This window comes from Vicugna pacos, chromosome 7 (genome assembly GCF_048564905.1).
Source record: "Vicugna pacos chromosome 7, VicPac4, whole genome shotgun sequence".
Classification (NCBI taxonomy): Eukaryota; Metazoa; Chordata; class Mammalia; order Artiodactyla; family Camelidae; genus Vicugna; species Vicugna pacos.
This window is the reverse complement of record NC_132993.1, coordinates 54905543-54929256: the sequence shown is the minus strand read 5'-3', so window position 1 is coordinate 54929256 and position 23714 is coordinate 54905543. Positions and strand designations below refer to the sequence as shown.

General features: G+C 39.4%; 1 protein-coding gene across 1 annotated transcript in view; it reads left to right on the top strand.

The window, feature by feature from the left end:
• Positions 1 to 5743: 5743 nt before the first annotated feature.
• The window catches only part of SCIN (scinderin), a 66250-nt gene continuing 48279 nt past the window's right edge, over positions 5744 to 23714 (top strand). Inside the window, exons 1-3 of the mRNA XM_006217747.3 lie at positions 5744 to 6078; positions 12497 to 12651; positions 16703 to 16864. Of these exons, the coding sequence (XP_006217809.2) occupies positions 5880 to 6078; positions 12497 to 12651; positions 16703 to 16864 (516 nt within the window). The 5' untranslated portion in view covers positions 5744 to 5879. The remainder of the gene's footprint in view (positions 6079 to 12496; positions 12652 to 16702; positions 16865 to 23714) is intronic.

Here is a 23714-nt window from a genome sequence, read left to right as displayed (position 1 = left end):
TTGCTAAAGGAAGTGATTTCTGGTCAGTGAGAAGGATATCTTCAAGCCTTAACTCTTTTCAACAAACTGCCATTTGGTTTAGATGAATTAATTAACCTTTTACCTATACAGTAAAACCATGATGTGATCATGTCTGATTTCCGTTTTTTTCTATGGTCACACAGTTCTGACATTCAAATGTTCTAAGTAATTGTTGACATATTCTTTGAAAATTTGAAGTTATTTCTCACTGTTGAAGCTGTTGAAGTCAGTGCTACAAACAAGAAAAATTGAATAAAATGTCAATTGTGATTATTAGTAAATAGATACATTTAGAAAAATCAGCCAAAAAAAATCCTGCTATCGTCTCAAGCAGTGTTAGCTTCGATTTCATCATAGCTTTAAAACCAGAATTATCCTCAGATCTCTATTTGCATAAACATGAAGCAAAAGTTATCATTTTAGATCATAAATCCCTCAGACTTTCGATCCTCAATCTTTCATTTGGTCATAGGCATCCCCTAATATGTAAACTCCCAAAGCAATGATGATATCTTCTCCCCGTAATCTCATAGGAGCTAGCTATTTCCTATATAATAATAATAATAACAACAACAATGACAATAATAATAGATTTTATATATGATAAAATTATTAAAAAGAAAGTGCTGAATGAACCTGCTGTGTTAAAAAGGTTTACAAGAAATGAATTATTTATCACAACAGCTGACATTCAAGACCAATAAACAACCTTCACTGTGGTATTGAGCCATGACCATGCCTTTATAGGTATAATATTATGTGCTATTTTAATCTAACTAATTGGTGAAAGAAAAAGTCCTAGATCCTGGCTGATCTAAAAAAAAAAAATAGATGAATTAAAAGAAAAGTCCTGGTTTGTCTGGTATGGACAAGAGGGATGAAAACACACTTCCTTAGAGTGAATTTTCACTTTTAATAATCACCTGGTTTTGATGAGTACTGGGGTTAAGGGCTCTTGCTGATTATTAACCATGTTTATTGACTATGTTTCCAACATACATTACCTCTTTTAATCCTCACAGCACTCAAGTCTTCTGACTCCAGGTTCCACGCTTAAACCCTCAAATTATTCGGTAAATCAAACATGTTACTATAATGTAGCAGGATAACCAGGAAAAGAAATGTATTTTTAATTACATTCTTTCATTATTTATAATCAAAAGAAACCAAATAAATAGCATAGTTGAAGCATTCCTGTCTCTGGGAAAACAAATGTACGTCCTGTCTTTCACATATATTTAAGTTCAACAATTCTGTGGTCATGATGCAGTAATGGATGTAAAATTTTATGATTTGGGGAATGTAGACCACTTGAAGCCAACTTTTTGTTTTGTTTTGTTTTTTAATAACTCATTCCAATGAACTGCACAATGAATCAATTACATTATTTAATGCTGTTATTTATTTCCAGTATTAAACTACGTAGCATTTCCCCCTGGGCATTAACATTGTAGAAGAACACCTACCTTGAATTCAGCCACAGGCCCCACACTGCATACCTCCAGACTCTTGGTTAAAAAAACAAAACAAAACAAAACTTTTTCACCTTGACTGTTTCTAACTGGACTGAAAGAGGATTGGTAAATTATGCTCTGCACCTCCCCCCCTCCCCAAAATGTAATTTAATTCAAAATCAACTATTCAATTGCACTTTTTCAGCTTGTGTTGCCATAAGCTCAGGGAATAAAATAATGGGACCTAAGTCTCTAAGAAGGTCTACAGGCTTGTGAGAGAAAACACACTTCAGAGTGTGGTGATTGCTGTTATGTAAGGCACATCAAGAAGAGTGGGAGCAGAGGATGCTGACATTTGATGGAGCCAAAGGACTGCCGATGATGAAGATGTGTAGCTTTTTAGTTGAACCTTAAAGCAGTGGTAAAAACTTTTTCAGCAGACAGATATTGGGAGCAAGGCAATAATATGCGGAAGAGAAAATAATCTACTTTTAAGGACTTCAGATATGAGAAAGAGAGAGAGAAAAAAAGGTCATGGAAAGGAAACTGGCTTCTGGTCTTAGAGAACTTTTTTGTACAGGAAATGGGCAATCCTTACCTGAACTAGACTTAGATACATTCTTACAGGACTGGATGTGGAGAAGTGAATTAACCACTCCTCAGTCTCAGCTGAGTTTATGCTAGGCACTATTCCAGGTTTATATTTATTTATCCATTTAATACGATAATTTTAGAAAGGGTAATGTCTGTCAGTATTCCCGATTCATAGATAAGAAAAATGAGACACAATAATGTGAGGGAACTTGTCCAAGTTTAATCAGCTGAGGAGTGCAGGGGCCAGGAGTCAACCTGGGCCAGGAGTCAACCTAGGCCAAAGCCGCGCTCTCAGCTAGGCTGCTCCACCCCACTGCCTGCCTCGCTGAAGATGGGGGACTCGGAGTCACGACTGGCCAGTGGGCAGTGGGGGGTTGGATATGAGAAAGACTTTGGACAGCCTAGTTGATTGAATGTGGAGATGAAGTGAGAGTGCTGAGTCATAACTAAATCATGTTTAATGAAATTAGGAAGACAGGAGAAGAGAATGTTTTGAAGGAATGATGAGAGAATTTTGAACATGCTGAACTTGACCTTGGTGGGATCAAGTAGTTAGTTACCTCCACCAGGAAGTTTCAACTTTGAGCCTGGAGGCCGCTTAGCCAGGACAGAACTAGCATGACAGGAGTGAGGCACTTGCCAAAAACACAGTTTAAGAGAGATGGCCAAAAAAGGAAAACAAAAACAGTAGTCAAGATCAAGAAGGTTTTAATGTGATACTTTTTAAAATGGCAAAAGTAATGCAGACAATGATGAATTAAAATATCACAATTTTAAGTAAAGGAAGATCAGTATTTTTCCTTTGCTTAAGCCTCCAGTATGCACCCCCCATCAGACATTGTTAACAATTCTGCCTTTATTAGAAATTTTGCTATTTTTATCATTTTTTTCCAGGAATGTTGATTTTTTTAAAAATACTGCCTTAAAATAGTATTGACCTTGGTTACTGAACTTTCCGGTGCCCTTGTCAGTTTTGCATCCCAGGCAGGTTCCTCACTTGCCTCCAGCTAGTCTTGGCCTAAGCAAGAGGGAATTTCATTCATCTATCAAAGTTCCTTTTTATTTCTTCCCTAAAAGGAAATTATTTCCATTTCTTTTTATTTATTCACTAAAAGGAATTCCTTCACTAAAAGGAAAGGAATTATCACTAAAACTGAAACTGAACTTAAGTTATAACTCTGATTTTTAAATTATCTTAAGTAAGATCAGATCAGATCACCAGTTTCATATTTTTCCCCTAGAGAAAGGAAGAGAACAAATGATTTCTACTTTACAGATAAAAAAAAAAAAAACGCAAGACATGTAATGGCTCAGTGACACAGTTAAAACTAAACTTCCTGGTGCTGAATGGGGCACACTAGATCAGAAGCTTCTCTAGGGACAAGTTTGAAGAACAAGAAAATTTAAGAAGTATCCTTATATGAACAAATCTTGGCCAGATAATTTGGATTGAAAGAATAAAATTTTATAAAGAACATGTGCTTGTGAATTAGACACAGTGAGCTTGAATTTTCCTTTGGCCACTCACTCTCACTAGCTGGGTGATCTTTGACAAGTTCCAAAGCCTCAGTTTCCTCATTCAGAAAATAAGCCGTCTCATACCTACCTATCATTGAGTTAGAAAGAAAAAAGAGAATGTAGCTAATAATATTTATCAACTAGGATCTCAACTGTTGACAGACGGCACCTACCAAACAGGAAAATTCAGGAGGTTTTTTTTTTTTTTTAGAGGTTATATATAGTAGAAGAACAGAGAAGGCAAAAGGGACAGTGCATCTGAGAGGACAGCAGCCCTAATCCAAAGAAGAGAAAAGGGCAGATAGAGTTACTTGTCTTTAGAAAGTACAGTGACCTTTGGTGGAGGGGAAAAATAAATACTCTGACCTTACTCTCATCTCTCCCCCTGATTTCCAACCAAACCCTAAGCTAGAGGGCATTGAAGCCCAGTTGCTTTAGCCCATGTGGGTTGGCCTGAAGGGAAAAGGTGCAGAAGGACAGAGAAGGGATCTAGAGGAGCAAAAGGAAGCCCACCACCACATCATAATAGCTCATAATTCCTGAGCATTTCCCCTGTAACAGACACAAGTACTTGTGCATTCAATTCAAATGACAATCTTTCCAGGTGAAAACTATTATCTTCCCATTTTATAGATGAGGAACCTAAGGCTTGTTGTATAGTTAGGTGATTTGCCAAAAGCCTCAGAACCAAGAATGGAGGAATTGGATGAAAGCAATCTGTGCCACACCCCACTACTGCAGAGCAGTAAATGGTAGTGACTGGTTTCATGATTATCACTGCCATCAAAACCGTTGAATTCCAGACCCTCTTGCAATTCTATGTTCAGGAATTTATCTCATAGTTATAATGCATGAGGATAATTACAGTCAAAGATGTTGTTTGCAACATGAAATTAGCAAAATGTAGACAAAATTTAAATGCCTATGAACACGAACAGATTTAATAAGTTATAGTTCACTTATAAGATGGAATACCATGTGGTCAGTAAAAAGAGACAGCTCTGTGAGTACTGGGTAGTGACATTTATTGCTGTATTGGTTCAGAACAGTGTGTATGTTACTATTCCTGCTAGAAGATAAAAATTACTATGTTATCTATATTCTTGTAGATAAGAGAATATCACATATGTCTGGGAAAAAACATAAGAAACTGATAAGTCAGTTGCCTCCAGGGAAAGCAACTAGATAGCAGGTGAAATGGAGATACATTTTTATTGCACACCTTGTACTTTTGAATTTTGTACCATGTAATACCTATTTTAAAACATAAATTAATTAAGGAAAAAGTTGAATTGTACGTTATTAGTGACCTTCCAGGGACTCCTGTAATTTGGAAAACAGTGACAGAAAATGTACACGCATAAAAACCATACTTGCTTGCTCTACACCATGATCGGTTTGCTTTCTCAAAAACAAGAAAATCCTTTGCCAGATCAGCTTCAGTTAAGTAAATGCAAAATAAGGAGTAAATTTCCATTTGTATTTTATGGGGCTTTGCCCATGATGCAACAATGAGGAAATTAGCACCTTGAAGCCAAGTAACAAGTAACTCACAGGGCAGACTAAGCATAATAGTCACAAACACCTCTGCCTGAAAATACCCTAGGAAGACTGCTGCTGTTTTTTTGTTTTTTGTTTTCAAAAACTTCCTTGGCCAAAGGAGGCAGGTGGCAAACAGCTTAACCACAGCTCCCTGAACCCCCCGGGGATTTACAGAGCTCTTTCCCCTGGGTGAGACCGCCAGCCTTCCAAGTTTTTATTCTTTCCAAGAAAACTGACATGCTGTTTCTCATGGCATTTTCAAATTGGGAAGGTAAGAGAGAGGAACTGTGGTCTTTGGGAATGGAGAGACTGGCTGACAAAATGATGGAGTTGACGATTATTACCTGGGCAGCCATTAAAAAAAAAAAAGATGCTCCAACCAGAGTTTTAATTGTTGATCTCTATCGGTTGCCAGGTAATATGTCCTTCCTTGGAGGAGGAATTTCCAGGAGTTTCAGTAAGTTCCCTCAGGATCTCATGATTTCTGAAACCCCGATTCCCCTTGGGCTGCGCAGAAGCGCGTACGAGAGGTGGGTACCAGGCGTTGCGCCCGGGCTGGGAAGGGATCGCCTACTCCGAAGCAACTCCTGCCCGGGCACTTAGCCCCTCCCGTTTGGGGGCCCCGCCTCTCCGCGGAGCAAACCCTATAAAACCGCGGCGAACAGTGTCCTTCTCGCCGGTCTCGGTTCACTCTGACCCAAGGTCTGCGAGGTCTCGTACAAATTCCCCGAAGCATCGCGTGCCCAAGCCATGGCCCAGGCGCTGTACCACAAGGAATTCGCCCGCGCGGGCAAGCAGGCGGGGCTGCAGGTCTGGAGGATCGAGAAGCTGGAGCTGGTACCCGTGCCCGAGAACGTTTACGGCGACTTCTACGTCGGGGATGCCTACCTGGTACTCCACACGGCCAAGGCCAGACGGGGCTTCACCTACCGCCTGCACTTCTGGCTGGGTAAGGAGCGGAGGGCCACACGCGTACACGTTTTGCAGTCCCGACGTGCGCAGGTCGCGGAGGGGCGAGGTTTGCTTGCTCGCCGGGAGGGCGGTGCAGATCCGCCCGGAGGGCAGCCTCGTTGCGCCGCCGCGGGCCGCCCCTTTGGGGCTGGGCACCTTCCCCCAGGCCGGAGCTCGCTCCTGCAAACGCGGCTGCGAACCCGGGGCGCAGGGAAGTCCCGAGAGTCTTACCCACTGGCCTTTGTCGTGTCCATCTCCCCGGACTATGGGACTGGTTCCTCCAGCCTTTTCCCTATTCGCCTTCCAGTCTCCACACCCCGCGCCCGCCCAGGGCCGCTGCGCGCCGCACCTTGGCGCTGGCCAAGTTCCGTTCACCTTCCTACAAGTTCAGTCCTGGTTTCTCTGACAGAGAGGAGATGAAGTCAGACAAGTTTGTGGGCATTCACCGCAGCTGGCGAGAAGCCTTGAAATTTTTTAAAAAAGTGCTTTTGCCCTTGGGCATCTGCTTACATTTCTCTGTTAGTTGCGACGATTAATGTTCTGGGCCGCTTTAAATTGGGAGCCTGCCTGTTAGATTTGGCTAACAGAAATTCCCTGTGGATCAGGACGCTGGCAGCCTCGGATGGAAGCAGGAGAAAAAAAGTACAGATATTGTCAATATAAGTAAACAGTTCTGTATGGCATATTTTTGTATTTAGATGAACTACTTTATAATAATAATAATGGCTATTTTTAAATTTTATTGTTGATCTAGTTGAACCAGGACACAGTTTGGAACAAAACGGCTCCTTCATCAGTAGTAATTATTTTGGGCTGCACCCGAGTCCGGCTCTCAGGACACTGGGCCTTGTGTGTTCCACTTTTTCCACCTTCTACTTTTACTTGTAAACATCCTGAATGTCTAACCTCTCCCTGGGAGATCCAGTGCCAGTGGGCACACCCGGTCTAACAACATACTGACTATCCGAGCCTTACTGCCTGCTTTTAAAACTAGCTTGCCTCCCCTAGACTGGGTTTATTTTTAGTTTTATTCATAAGCTTATGGGGAAAACACAAAATCACAGACATACACATTTTGAAGTCCCTGAAAGTAATTTTTTCCCCCACTTAAAAGATTTTAAGAAACAAAATGGTAGGAAACATTGAGAAGTGATATTCTCAGTGTTAGGGAACACCTGGAGCAAATACTCCAAATGAGAAATACCCAGAGGGAGACAGGACTGTTTTCATTACGGCATTTGATACTGAAATGTTGTTCTTTCTTGCTTGAAGAGGCTGAGGCTGAGTTCCAAATTCATTTTGTTTTCCTAGTGTAACATCACTACTCTCATTACCTGTTTATATTTTGGACCAAAATAGTCTGAAACCTTAATGCATATTATGTTCATGAATGAATGATGCCACATAGAATAATAATGTCCTCACCTTATCTTTCTATTCAGAACTTGGATCAGGAGCGAGTAAAAGTGTCTGAAGTGCCACACTTGTTTTTTGGTGAATTAAAATGTGAAAAAACTTCATATCCTGCTATAGATTTTAACTTTGTCAAAGGACTGCAAGGGGGCTTTGAACAGAATTGTTTTAATTCTATAAGTTCTTTCTTATCCATATAAGCTCTTTAAGCACTGTGTTTTGTAGGGTTTACAGATTTAACTCTTAATTATTTTATTTAGTGGTCACCAATTTCAAAAAAATATAATAGAAAACACTTTGGGTAGAAACATTGTATGATCTTAAAGATCTACTAAAACTGAACTTAATAGTGTGTTAATTAATAGGTTAATTCAGTAGTTTTCAATGTGCCCAGCATTGTGTAAGGCATTTTTGCATGTGAATAATTTATAAACCTTCCTTAACAGTTTACAATCTCAAAGGTACAATAAAACAGACATTGATATAGCACAGGTAAAATGTGATAAGCACCATGAAAGAGATGCAAAGTGTCTGTCGTTATGGGGAAGCAGAGAAGCCTTGATGGAAAAAGGGAGAATGAGGGTAATAGGGAAGGATCTTGTGCCAAGGGAAAACCATGGGAAACGTGGAAAAGTTTAGAGTGCAGTTGTCCGCAAGACCTTTGGATGGAATTCTTAGCAGCTCTTTCTACTTCAGTTCTCTGAAGCAAGCTGGATTTCACTCTAAATATTCTACTCTAAGAACTAAATTTGGATGAGTTCATGAGGATTAATCAGAGGGACAGATTGAGAGAAAGTTCAAAGAGGGCCAGCCAGAAGTTCAAGGGAAAAGAAAGTCTGACTAAAGGAAATCAATTGGAAGGAAGATGAAAGAGAATGAAGTTAAAATCATCCTAGGATGAAAAAAGGTGCATAGTGTAGAAATGACAAAACAGGCCAAGTAAAAGGGGAAACAAGAAATGGGACCTAAAAGAGGAGAACGGAGGAAGACGTCTTTCCCTCAGTGTCTTTGCATAATCTCCTTGCAGATCTGATTCTTTCATTTTATTTTTTTTCTTTTATTCATTTGACAAAGTAAGAACTTGTTGCATAGAACTTAAAACTTGTTGCATTGGTCCTTCCTGAAAAACATTTCAGCTTTATATCTAACAGTTTCAATACACCTACCAACTAGTCTGTGCTGGACCCTATGCAAAGCACTGGGAACCCACAGAATTGGATTACAATATACAGCATATAATACAAGGAACTTATACAAGGGCTGGAGAGGATGCTGAGAAACTGGATTTTTATACATTGCTTTGGGTGGGGGGATATAAAATGTATGACTATTTTGGAAGAGAGTTTGTTACTTTCTTACTAAACTGAATGTGCAACTACCATATGACACAGAAATTGCACCGATGGGCATTTGTTCCAGAGAAATGAAATTTTATATTCATGCCAGAACCTGTATAAATGAATGTCCATTGCAGCTTTATATGAATAAATAAAAACTTGAATCAGCCCAGATATCCTTCAACAGGTGACTGGGTAAGCAGGTGACACATCTACACCAAGGGATACTAATCAAGCAATAGAAAGCAACAAACTATCAATAAACACAACAGCTCAAATAAATCCCTTAGGGAATTATTCTGAGTGAAAAAAAAAGCCAAAATGTTCCATGCTATATGATTCCATTTATATAACATTCATTGTTATCAGAGGTTAGAGATGAGATAGGGAGGGGGTGATGCAGGTGGGTGTAGTTATAAAAGGACAGCATAAGAGATTTCTTAGTGATAGAACTATATGGAATCTTGACTATGATAGTGGGTATATAAATTTACACATATGATAAAATTGTGTAGAATCAAATGTACACAAGTACAAGTAAACGAGTACAAGTAGACGAGTATACGTAAAATTGGGGAGATTTGAAAAACATAAATGCATTGTATCCGTGTCAATATCGTGGTTGCGGCATTTTGTGCTGTCTTAACACTTACGTGCTTATACTGCAGTATGCTATATAGTATACCAAACTATACATATTCTAGTTTTACAAAATGTTGCATTGGAGGAAACTTGGTCTGTTGATCTGTATGTCTGTCGTTCCACCACTATCATACTGTCTTAATGACTGAGGCTGTGTGGTAAACCTTAATATCAGACAGAGGTAGTCCTCCTACCTTATTTTTCTTCGTCAGGATTGTTTTACCTATTCCAAGATGTGTGCCTTTTCATATAATTTTATAACAAACTCATACAATCTGCAATACACCTTGCTATGATTTTGATAGGAATAGCATTAAGCCTCTAGATGCGTTTGGGGGAAATTGACATCTTTATTATATTGTAAACATAAATATATTATAATTTTTATTATATTGAATCTTACAATCCATGAACACTGTGTCTTCATATTTGTTAAGATTTTTTATTTTTTATCACCGTTTTGTAAGTTTTAGCATGTTGAGCATGTAACTGTTTTGTTAAATATATTACCTGAGTATTTCATTTTCTTTGAAGTGACTGTGAATGGTATTGCCTTTTTTAATTTCAATTTCTGCGTGTTCATTGTTTCCATATAAAAATGAGACTGTTCTTTGTTACTGATTAATCTTTATCCTGCTATCTTGCTAAATGCACTTATTCTGAAGGTTTTTTGTAGATACCTTAGGATTTTCTATGTAGACCATCTTGTTATCTCTAAATAGAGATTTTTTTTCTTCCTTTCCAATCTTTATGGTTTTTATTTCTTTTTAAAACTTTTTTGCAGTGACTAGAACTTCCTGTGTTGTGCTGAGTAGGGGCACTTGCCTTGCTGATTTTAGGGGGAAAGCATTCTCTTTGATCATTAAGAGTTGTATTAGCTGTATGTTTTTTGTAGATGTTGTTTATCAAATTGAGGATTTCCCTCTGTATTCCTAAGTTGGTGAGAGTTTTTTTTTTTTTTGTGAATGAATGTTCAACTAACTTAGTCATTAAACCTCCCTTTTTATCTGTGTTTCATATATATAACAATCACATCCTCCAAATAATCTTAGGAAGTTTATAGGATATATACAAATACAACAAGGTAACAATATAAAATAACACAAAACAACATATTAATACTGAAGGCATTGGGGAAGTCAACATGGGGAAAATAAATGAAGTTGTAGGCAGAACTCATATAGAAAGTTCATAAGTTATTGAACACTTACTAGAATTTCATCATAAAGAACTGAACTTGATTCTAGTTTTCACAGTCAAAAGCTAGTATTGGCTTCATTAAGACCTTTCAACCTCTTTAGAGCAAGGACTTTGGTTAATTCATACTGACATTCCCTGGCCTAGCACAAAAACATAAGCATCAAAATGATAGCATACTTTAATTAACTTACTTCTAGTTCATTCATTAATTGCATGCCTGTTCATTTGCATCTACCTAAAGAGATTCACATTTCAACTCGTACTCAAGTAAGAATGTTTATATCAAAAATGTCATCCTTAACACCTTTCATATTAACCTTGATTTAAGTTTCCCTCTTAAAGCATCTCTATACAAATCTCCCTCTTTGCCTTTATTAGTAATCTCATTTATGGATGGGAAAGTAGACAGAAGAATGACAGCAGAGCCCCTTCAGACTGCAAAATTGCATGTGTTTTTCACATCTGTTGAATCATTTCCTTTGACCACAACAAGTTCGCAAAACTGATATCATGTCAAATACTCTTCTAGCTACTGAATTTATTCCTGAGAACACACTCGCTACGCAGGTCCCCTTTGAGAGTAAGAGAGGAGTTGTAAATAAATCCAATACGTTCTTTAATACATCTGACTGGTTTTCTTTCTTCAACTTTAGCGGATACTCTTAATTGAGGTTCCAGGTGAACTATAGTTATGGTTACGGCTTCTAAACATTTATGCATCAGTCATCCTTAAAGGAAAAGAACATACGTCAATTTCTGCAAAATTTTACTGCTAATGAGAGTCTGAGTACAAAAAAACCCTACTAGTGTTATGGTTTCTAAGAGCCTGTACTTCAAAGTCACAGAAACCTGTCTCTGGGTCATGTTCCACCAAAGGCCAAGTTTATGGCCTCAGGGAAGTTACCCGGCCTGTCTAAGCCTCTGCTGTAACGTGGAAGGAAATAGCTTCTGCTGCATTGGGTCACCTGAGGATAAAGTGAGGTCATCCGCATGAAACACTGGCACATTGTCTGGCCCATAGCAGACATAGAAATAGACATTATTATTTCTAGAATCATTAATGATTTTCACACAGGTCAGAGGTAGTAAAAGTTTAAAACTGTCTTATAAATTTTGAGGTTCCCACAGGACTGTCCTGGCTCTGATCTTCGTGTACATTGAAGACACTGGGTCTTAAAAATTGATGTTCCAGCCACAACCACAGTGAGGTTGCCGGGATGGGATCTGTATTCAAATTGTGAAAATTAAATGTGTATTGTGTGTTAACTTCCTGGGGTAATCCTGTATGCATTAACATTCAAAAGATGTAGCATGCAGGTTCCTTCACTCCCCCCTTTTCCTTCAGAGAATATTACCTTATACCAGTGAGATAGTGAAGTGGGGACACTGGGATTCAAAAATAGGGGTAAGGTCTAGGTACATTTATTTTCCCATTCTCAGGAGTGTTGTTTAGCTCTGGCCTATGGTGTTCGTATTCCTTGCAGATATTAACATACTGACTTATTGGAAACCTAGAGATTAATGCTGATAATGGCTAAAAAAATTGAAAAATATTTTCATATCTTCCTGAACCTATTCAGACAGTTTTATTTCTTTTAAAATTAAAAGAAAAAAGAGAGAGAATTGGAAAGCAGGAGCAAAACAATTCTTTTATTTATAAGCAAAATAATGTTTTATGTTACACCATTTCTGCTAAAAGATTGCTCTGTTGAAGATGAATAATTTATATCAATTTATTGCGTTGGTATATAATTCAAAGTCTGAGTTTCTTCATACTAGAAAATTAACCTTACTCCTTTCCCTTGCTTTCATTTGCTATTTCAGGGAAGGAGTGCTCTCAGGATGAAAGTACAGCAGCTGCCATCTTTACTGTTCAGATGGATGACTATTTGGGTGGCGAGCCAGTGCAGAACAGAGAACTTCAAGGCTACGAGTCCACTGATTTTGTTGGCTATTTCAAAGGAGGTCTGAAGTATAAGGTAAGCAGCTCTCTGCAACCGTTTTATGACCCCCTTTCTCTTCCGATCCCCCTACACTTCACATCTTTATAGAAGGAAAGTTCATAGAAGACAGGGCTTTCGGTTTTGTTTTGTTTTTGTTTTAATCTGCTATATTCATTGATACATCCCCAGGACTTTCTAGACACACAACAGAGGCTCAATAAATGTTTGTTGAATATATGATATAATATGTAAAATAGACTTAGTTTCATTTGACAGGTTAGTTTTTAATAAATTTAAGTAAATACAGGCAACTTGGACATTAATAATTTTTTTGGTTATTCTAAAGAATCTCTTAATTTGCTGCAAATAACCCACAATTTGGGAATTTCAATTGTTTTGGAATATATTAATCCAGTACTTATAACAGTTATAACTTCAGTTAATACAAAGAACTGTACACACATTTCCCAAATAATGTGGTTTGATATTGGAAATGATACAAATGAAACTATTGAGTTGAATATGTGTGATTCAGCCTCACAAACTCAAATATACACACACTGGCATACACACACACACACACACATACACACAGAGCTTATCTGTTTTGGCCTGAAGCTCTAATCATCAAATGGCTTTGCTTCTCAAACAAACAAAAAACCCAAATAGTTAAATAGTTCTAGCCTTTGAAGGCAACCTTCAGTAAAGGGTAGCTTTTTTCTGGAACTCTCAGTGACCTTTATAGACTGGCCATCCTTCAGTATCCCCTCTGCCCCCAGGAGTGTTCAGTTAAAGTGTGAGGGATACCTTCCCTAGACAGACACTTCAGAAACAACCTTTTTCAAAATCAAACGTGCTTCCACAGGAGTTCTGCGGACCCTACCACCCCACCCCTCCCAGTGGAGACTCAAAATCTCAGAACTAAACTAGAACTCTGAATATATACTAAATTTGCCTACTATGATGCTAGGGTTTATTTCTACTCTTTCCTGATCAGAGTCTCAGTTGAATATTTTGTGATGCTGTGGAGATCAGGACAAAACACTTACCAGTTCCTTTCTCTCTTGAAGTCATTTTTTGACTTTAGACTAGGAGCCACTCTACATATGAAACTCGTCCCTCTTATTTCATTTAATTCACACGAGTTACTACAGTTTGTCAAATGCTCCTGAAACATCCTTTATGGCAGTGCACCTAACATTGTGAATAAGCCGGGACTTGTCGTTACTAAAAGCACGTACTGTGCTGTCATCCTGGTTATGAACCCATTTCTGCCACATGTGACTGGTTTGCCTCCAGGCGAGTACACAAGCTTTTTGGGCTCAGCTTCCTCACAGGTGCGGTGGGTATAACAACCGCCTCCTTGTAGAGGTGTTGTAAGGCTTGAGGATTAAATTATAATAAATTATAATAAAATAACTACAATAAAAATACCTATTTTGTAGTACATATGCAGTCATTTGGGACTTAGGCTATTATTAATTCTTCGGGGTTAATAAAGCAGGACTTCTGAAATCAAACTTCTGGGCACATATTTAAAAGTGGACCTGATAAGAGTAATTTTAGAATTATTGGATAATTCCCTTCAAATTATCAACTTTCAAACCACCACAAGTCAGCCTTTTTTAGAAAGAGGATGTTTGCACATGGAGGTCACATTTATCAGCCAAAAAAATCAGTTTACTATCATATCGTTAGTGGCCTTGAGCGGATGACAGTGTGTGCAGATGCACCAGTACTTCATAGGAAATGTGGAAGCAGAGATCATTAACACTCAGAAGAGCAAAGACTGATGTTATATTTCAGTTCTTGCTTGATGTACTAAGTCATCCCCACATCTGATCTCGTGCAAGCCAAACACCAGCTCTGTATGCAGTTTCTATGATTATCATCCTATTAAGATAAGTAAATGGAAGCTTAGAGAGTGGATGGAACTTGCCAAGGTCTCCCAGCTGGTAAGTGACAGGTGACCATCTGACTCCAGCACCTGAGCTGCTGACCATGACACTATGATTCTCAAGGCAAGTAAAGTTTCAAATGTCAGGATGAATTCTGTATTTAAGATGAAAAGGATACTGTGTTGATTTAAAATGCCAGAACTTGGCGAAGCCTACCATTACCAAGCCAGCAACAACCAAATTTAGTTGCCAGATGTAATGTATAGACAGAACTGGGAAACATTCAAACCATCTTCCCATCTCATTTAGTTGACTTGAGGTTTTTCACTCTGTGAGGTTTTATAGGGAGTTGGGGAGGGGTTTTAGAGGACTTACCACAACTTCCTTATTTTAAATCCTGGGCTAAGCTCACTTTTTCCAAGCTCATCAAGACCCAGCCCTCAGCCGTGATTATAAATAGGGACGGGCAGGCATCTGTCAGCCAGTAAAAGTGTATTTATGGTGCCCTCGATTGGAGAATCTTCCACCTCGTTTTCATTCTGTAGGATAGATGGAAAGAGGCAGGGAGATTCTAGGGTTAATTTAAACAGTATTCACAGAGAAACGACTTACTGTCTGATAGGGACATATATGAAACTTAAAGTTTCTCTTTTGTGCATTTTGGCATTAAATATTACAGACAAATTAATTTTTAAAATACTATTAAATGCTCATACTACATGGTACTCTGATACTTCACCATATGAAATTGGCCTAAATGTTTTATATATATATAATAATATGTATTATGTATTATGTATTGTATATGCATATGTATTATATATATAGCGCCTCAGTCTAAGTCAACTCTATGCTTTATAACTTTTTCTTCAGACCACAGTGTTCTTAGGCTGTTTTCTTAATCAGATCACAGTGTACTTCTTATTTAAAAAAAAAATTGAAATGGCCAAGAACAGTAGTACATAGACGGAAAACTTGTATTTATTTTTATTGTATAATGCTGAGTTTGTGCAGTCAGAAATATGGCAACCTGTGTAAAATTATGAACTGGGAAGTTATTATATATTTCTAAAAACTTGTGGTTATAATTGTCCTCAAGTCAGCATTTAGCCCTTATCAATAAAACCTTTTTACTCATGAGGGCCTTTTCTTGGAGAAGGGAGGAGATCTAAACTCAGTGGAAATGTAAAGAATGTGTTAATGATTGCTACATGGGCAGCCTGACTTCTTTCTTTGCATTTATTGTATATGTTTCTGTAACTTGAAAGCTGGGTTATTTTACAGGTTTCGTATGCTGCTAACTTGCTTAGCATATTATTGAGGGAGACCTTTGATCAATAAATAACAGATCTATTTATACCACATCTTTACTATGCACATTACCTAGTGATTAATTGTAAAAGTAAACCAAGATTATCTACTATTTAATTAGCGGGGGAAAAAGGTAAAAGCCGATTTCAAATAATGCAAGAAGTTAAATATACTTGATACAGTCAATTTTTTTTTCTTCAGCATTTCTGAATTCAGTGTGATTGTACTTTATTTGGGGATGTGCAACCAAATTTAGAGTATAAATACTTAGGCCTGGCATATTTTGTTAACTCCTTTTACATACATACAGACAGACAGACAGACAGACAGGTGAGTTTTTAATGTAAAAACCGTACCATGATTAGGAGCAGCCCATACCGTATGCAGGCTCTCAGCTCCCCTTCTCGGTCCTAAGGCTGTTGAGGGTGTGAGTTTCGGCTGCCCGGTTCTGAGCCCTCCTTGGCTGTACTTGTGACTCCCCTGTAACCCCCTGTCACCCTCTTGTCTGAGGTCCTTGTCTGCCTTCTCCCTCAGTGGTCGAGAATCATTAGTTCCCAAAGGACAGGAGCTACAACTCTTTTTTGTTTATGTCGCACGTTTTACACACTGAAGTCTCTCAATATATTTTTGCAATCTTAAACTGAATAGTTAAAATAGACAGGACAAAGAGCCTAAAACAACACAGGACAAAACGGGAACCTGTTGATTTGCCGGGAACTTCTCTTCTGCATGTTTCGTTTCCCACGTGCACTTAGGTAGCTATTTTATCTCGGCCCGCTGCCGTTTTGGCAACAGCACCTGTGGTTTTAGAAGTTTCTGTGTCTAGTCTGAAGCCTCATCCGTTTTGTTTCGTTTTCTGTCCTCCTCCCACTTACCAGGCTGGAGGCGTGGCGTCGGGACTGAATCACGTTCTCACTAACGACCTGACTGCGCAGAAGCTCCTGCACGTGAAGGGCCGGAGAGTGGTCAGGGCCACGGAAGTTCCCTTAAGCTGGGACAGTTTCAACAGGGGTGACTGCTTCATCATTGACCTTGGCTCCGTAAGTTTTATACACAAATGGAGACCCCTAGAGGAAAGTAAACTGCCTTCAGTTCAAATCAGATGCACGCATCACGGAAGACAATCACTTTTCTACACGCTAGAAAGAGGTCACGTCTATGTATGTGAGAGGCAATCACACCGTATGACTAATTGGCAAGGAATTAAATGACACATAAAGTAGGACTTTGAAGTTTTTATTTTCTTTGATAGGTTTAGAATGGAATCATGATTTAGTTCTTCCTACTATAGAACAGAAATTGAAAAATTTTTCATAATTTCCCCCTTCTCCCTGAACAGAACTTCCTCTAATTATTTTTGTCCATAAAGTTTGTGTGGGAAAACATTGCACAAGGGGGAAATTGATTCCTCCAGGAAGCAAAGATTCTAGAATTTTAAATGGACGTAGGCTGAGTCTAAACAGCCCGCCTGAAGAATTTGGGGAAGATATTTGAACAAATATTAATTTTTTCCCTTTCATCCACACACACCATATTATTCCACACTTTTTAATTCTCACAGAATTATTAGAAGGAAAGGCACAAGTGCAAATAACGAGTCTCGTCTTAATGGTATGGGCAGCATCTGATTTATGTTTTCTCCCAAGAAAAGAGGCCTCTCTAATGTCAGGTATACTTATTATTCTTGTCATGACAAAGAAGTATTATTGCAAGGTCTTGTGCTGGACTCTAGCAGGTAGGATTTAAGTTGTGTCTTTAACACTTTGTAAGGATGTAAAAGCATGGAAATCCTGTGTGCAAAGACAGAGAAGGCAAGGACTCACAGAGCACGATTATGATGTCCTTCTTCTCCGGCTTGTCATTCTCATCACACCACTTCCACCAGCATTCTAATCGCCACCCCTCACACTTCTGGGTCAGCGTTGTGCAGGGACTTGACCTGACCTGTGTTACGTCGGTCAGCATGAGGCTTGGACTGCCTGGCAACTTACTTAAGGTTGCACAGCTAGTAAGTGGTGAAGTCAGGATTACACCCTATGGATGTCACATTCCCACCTAAGCATTTTACTGCCTCCCTGCGGGCAGTATTTTGGGAAAGAGTGTCAGATGGAGGCCACGTTTATTCCTTATGTATAGTGAAGGGACACTGAGGGTTTGGAATGGAGCTCCACAATCAAGGTTCTGTTTGAACAATATTAATTTAGCAACAGCACAGAGATTAAATATGCCAAGGTTAGGAATGGTTTGGAAAATGAACCAAGCTAGAAACATCACTGGTTTCTCTAAATTAGGGTACACCTCTGGTTTTATTACTGCTAATGAATAATCTGACTGTCTTGGATGACACCAGCTTGTGTGCACAGTTGAGAGCATAACGTTAATGCCCCAAATACAATTCCCAGTGTCACACTTAGACACCCCAAAATGGCAGTGGTCTTGCCCTGCATCTTGCAATGAATTTCATGGAAATGTCCTTTTGAATTAAAAATACTAACCTGTTCCCCTAAACAGGCTTAAGTCCCTGACTTAGAGATCTAGGCAGAAAGCAGGGACTATCCTATCCCTCCGTTTCCCTGCAACCAGAACCATGACTTATCCAGATAGATAATCAAGTATATCAAGCCACACGGTTCCAGAAGCAGTTACAGCAGTCTCTCAAAGCCTTGCACAGTAATTGTCTTTCTCAAACACTTACAGTATAGCCCTTTATTCCTGTATAATTTATAAAATATTTTTACACATAATGTAGTACTTTTCATGGAAAAAGGAGACCTCAGTTTTCATCCAAGTTTAGTGCAATCTCAGGTTCTCATCTCTAAAAGTCAGGTATTTGATTAGATATTCTCTGGGGCCCCTAAACAAGAGAGACACTTCCCACTGCTAATGTGATTCATCACTGCCATTCCTGGAAAGTATTTCTTTTTGAAAAAAAACACCTATTAATGTGTAATGTATATGCTCTACAAATGCAATTTAGTTGTCATGAACAATGCCCTGTTCAACTTTCCGACTATCTACCCTTTGATCTTGGGCAAATCATTAACCTCTCTGAGCCTTTTGAGCCTTAACTGCCTTGGTTTTTTGTTTTGTTTTTATCTTAACTCTGGTTCTTGAGACACTACGGACCTTAGCTGGCTGTGATTCAGTCCTATCTGACACACAGTCACATCTGGAAATGGCAATGATCATCCAGTTCCACAGGAGGGAAAAAGCCTTAGGAGGTGTGAACAGGTCACTGGCGTCAGTGCAGGTTGAGTGGTGACCTGGGTCGGACTGGGGTTTTTCTGTTTATTCCTGGTTCACATCCTTTTAACTCCAGTAGGTGAACTTGGTAGCATAGAAGATGGTATGGCTCTGTAACAGTGTCTTTCAGCAGTTTCAGAATCGATTATGTCTAATCTGGCTTACAATCTACTGAACGTGGTATTATTATTACTATTGAAGTGGTTTATTATTTTTTTGAGCAAGTACTGAGTTTCCACAACGGACTTGACAGTTGAATGTGGTGGTAGATCGCTTGCAGTGCTAGTAGCATATGCTCTCTTCCTGTAGGTAATATCTACCCATAGGACTGTGACCCACAAATCCAGGCTCATATAAGAGGGACAGAGCATCTATTATAAGGCTCAAGGACGTGAACCTGTTTAATAGTAAATTTTCTTTATTCTATGTCATTAATTATCTTTAATGACTTTCAGGTTGTCTTTTGCTCGTGTGCCTGGTTAGGGATACTGCAATAGTATTGTTACAGAGACACTTGAAGTGGATGATCTTTTATATTGTTGAGATTTCCCACACTCCAAAGGGATAGCATGGTAGGACTCAAGCCCTGAATTCCTGAGTACATTAGAGCAAATACCCATGTGACCTGTGTTTATGTTACTAACCTTTAACCAGTTGGTATGTCACCAAAAGTTTCTAGATGGTGATAAGATCTTGCAATTACCTTGGGAACTTTATTTTTGGGGTGTGTCACAGTGAAGAAGAATGGAGTCAAAATTTTCTTTACCATAGTATTTTAATAGTAGTTACTGAGTTAATTATTTCATGATCACTTTCTGCTTAGAGGGCATGAAGGGAAGCCAGTGTCATTTCTTCAAGTTTGTTTTATTACCCAGGTATGGAAAAGGTAGGTTAGACATCTACAGGTGTCACCCAGCTAAAGGCAGCTGACCAACACTAAGGTGACGGGTGTAGCCTAAATCCCGTATCTTGATTGTGTTTAAGAGAAGTGAGCTTTGTGGGGTAAGGAGTCCCTTTGTGAAGATGATATACCAAATGGCTTAGAGACATTTGCTGTGATAGGATTTTAGACTACAGCAAATACTCCCTAGACGTGACAATGCAACTGCTTCAACCTCAAGCACGCAGTTGTTAAATTACTCATTTACTCATTTTGAAAGTGAAGAAAATCATCAACATTCTAGAGGATAATTTGCATAAATTGTCTTATATTTCATGTGTTTTCAGAAAATAATAAGGGACATTGCTAGATTTCAGCAATTTGGAATTTACTGGATCATTGGAACTAGGCTTTTGAGCTATATATTTTAATGTTGGTGAATTTATAAATCATTACTTTCCCATTATTTTTAAAGACATGAGGTATTTGTGAAATCAACTAATAAGATCACATTTAAATATATTGCCACAAAGCATCAGTAACTCCAGAATATGAATGATAATGAAAAAAAGCCCATATTCTCAAAGTTTGGGGTCTGGAGTTAACTCTTAGAAATATATGTCAGAGCCATCCACTGGTGGAGATTTAGATTTCACAGAGGTAGGAGTCTGTGGTGAGTGATTAATCATGATGTTCTGCATGGTCTCTTTCCTCACTAACTTGTTTGGTCAGTTTTACAGCACTGCTCTACTGCCTTGGCTATCTGTAATCTATCATGTCCTCTCTCGTGGTCAGTCATGCTGCTTTGAAACAGCAGCCTACACTTCCTCATCGACCAGTTGGCCTTCAGCCCACTTCTTTGGACTTTGACTTCCACCATTTCTTTCAAACTGTTCTTCCTATGAGCATCGTTGCCTTCTGCTAGATCAGTGGACACTTTGATCATTTTCCACTTGACCTCTGTGCTGCAGTTGACTCTTGATTACTCCCTTCTCCTTCAGTCTCACTCCTTTTCTGACTTCCAGTTTCTCCTCCCTTTCAAACCACTTTTTCTCATTCTTCTTCACTTGGTCTGCCCACCTCTCTAAGGATTCTACTTTTGATCGTTGTCTTTTCTTTATGCGTTCCTCCTGCCCAAACTCGTCTTCACCCAAAGCTTCAACTGCTCACCCACTGGTAAGTCTCAGTGTTATAGTCCAGCTCAGAACTCTTGCCTGAGCTCTCAGTCAGTATTTCAGACTGCCTCCAAGGTGGTTCAGCTTGTGTGTGTATCATGAGAACCTCAGATTCAACAAGTCTCAACACAGAGCTCATCAACTTCACCCTCTCTTTCCCAAAAGATTTCTCCTCTTACTGTCCTTTCCTTGTGAATAGAACCATTGACCACTCAGGCCCTCAAACCCCACATCCAGGAGTCATCCTGACAGCTTGTCCCAAGTGCTGCCCATTCAGCCGGTCACTGCCCCCGTCTGTTCTACCTCCTAGTGTCTCCTGAATCCTTCCCATCCTCTTCATCAGCACAATACTGTCTCAGGGCCCTGTGCCTCACACTTCCCTTCAAGACGCCATACTTTTGCTTTTTTGCACTTTTTTTAGCTGAGAATAGTCTCCTTTTCTGTGTCACCTTTCTCTGGCAAGCATCCCATATCATCTCATCCTCAAATTCAACTCAGATGTGCCTTCTTTATAATGTGTTCCCTGACCCCCCTTCTCTCCTTGCCCTGTTCCATGTCTCACCCTGGAGAGTTGGGCAGGTCCTTCACTTTCCTATCATGGTGTGGAGACTTGCCTCTCAGCACTTCCCGCACTGCCTGTCCATCCACTTCTTGACCTCCCTCCCTCATTTTGTTCCTGGTATTAGGCCCAGAACTTAGACTCACTTGACAAAGTTTCAGCAAATGTATATCTGTCCAATATAAAGCATGCAGTCTCATGCAGTCATGTGTATAGAGATGCAATTTCTTTCACCTATAATTCAATCTGTTTATCAAATTTCTTCTGTTTCCCCAGGAAAGTTAAAAATAAAATAATCTTGCCTCATGAAGGTAGATTTTGTCTGTTATTAAAGCAAATCAAGCTTACCCCATTCATCCCTTTTTCCATCCCAGGAGATGCATCTGTAGTATTAGGGCGTGGGGGAGGGGGCGGGTTTAAGAATGGAAGTGTGAGTCTGGTTTGCAGCACGCAGCCTCCTTCCTCTCTAACGTTCATTGAGGCGAAGTCATTTCATTCATTCTTGAGCTTTGAGCTTCGTCCTCTGTCCCATGACAGCTGCTGGAAAATATCCGTAGCTTCACTTTGGTCTTCTGAGATGCCCACATGTCTGCACCCATGTTTCTGCTTCAGGACCCTCGCTGGTTCTGTTAGCCTCCACTGCACCCCTCTCAGGAACTCTGCTCTGTTTTTCCCACGTCACACTGGGGCTGTGGGGACACTGTACCCAGATGGTACCGGCACCCATTACTCCAACTGCCTAGTCACTGCCCAGAGTTGTTTGTGCTTTAATGCTCAGGATCATCTTCTCAAAGATTCATTGCATCTGATCTAGTTTCCTAGTTCCCTGGTAATCACCTGCTTTTTCTGGACCTAACTAGTTTTAACACTGTTTCACACTGTTGCCTGCTCTGTGCTTCCTGCAATATACTCTGCCCCTAAGATCGAGACTTGTGGTTGTTGAAATGCAAAACCAGCTTTCTAGACTGCATCCTCACTCCTCTCCCCAAAAGACGTAACTCTGGCAAAATCAAGGTTCTTTTAAATTAAAGCTATGTTGGCTTTCAGACTTGGTCTCTACTGTTACTTAAAAAGGCTTACTTTAAACTAAAAACTGAGCAAAATCGTTTTTGTTTTCTCTGTTTTAGATAACTTATCCTTGCCCCAAAGTAATGCATTCCATTAGATTTATTGGAGAGAGCCTTCAGGCAACAAGAAAAGATAATGAGAAAGATAAGCCTAATTTTCAATCTCTAAAATTTACCTTAAAATGAAAGTGTGGGTGAATGGCATTTCATTCGTGCTTAGTGTGTGCTGGACGCGTGGAGTATAAGGATGAAAACCAGATAGCCTTCGACCTCTAGGCACTGTGAAGCGGTGCGAACACAGACGCATACACCAGGCAGAGTTTGACCAGGTAGAATGTGAGAGATGCTGGAATGGAACTGCACACACATTGTAACCGGAGAATGGACGAGGGCGCTAGGAAGACAACTCTCATCGTGTCCGGATTTATGCTAGAATTCTCTATCATGGTTTCATACTAGAATCATTTAGAAGAGGTTTTAAAAATACTGGTGCCTGTGATTTGACTCTTGAAGATTCTGATTTTAAGCTTTTGGGACGGAACTTTGAGGTAGATTGTTTTTAAACCCCACCCCCAGGCTGTTACATTGTACAGTGACTGTTGAGGACCATTTCAGGATGGGAAGTGTCTAAAGGTGCTGGAAAATTTAGGGCCATATGTCTGAAGAACCAGTTAAGTCAGTTAAAAATAGTTGAGTCACCAGTTTATGTGGCTGGCAGAAATTATTTTTTGATAAAATGTGACTGTAAAACATCCTTGCTTTGCCAAATACTTTGATTAGTATAGGGAGCACAATTTCACCTTCTCTTGCTACCAAAGGAGTGCTCCAGAAGCCATCACCTGGACCCAGTAAGTGCCATCATTGCCACAGCCAAGCTGGAACTGTCCGAGTCATTTCCCCCTTTCCTAGTCCTCCAGTATCCGTCCAAAGGCATTGTTTACCAACCCTGTAGGCTCTAACCATCTA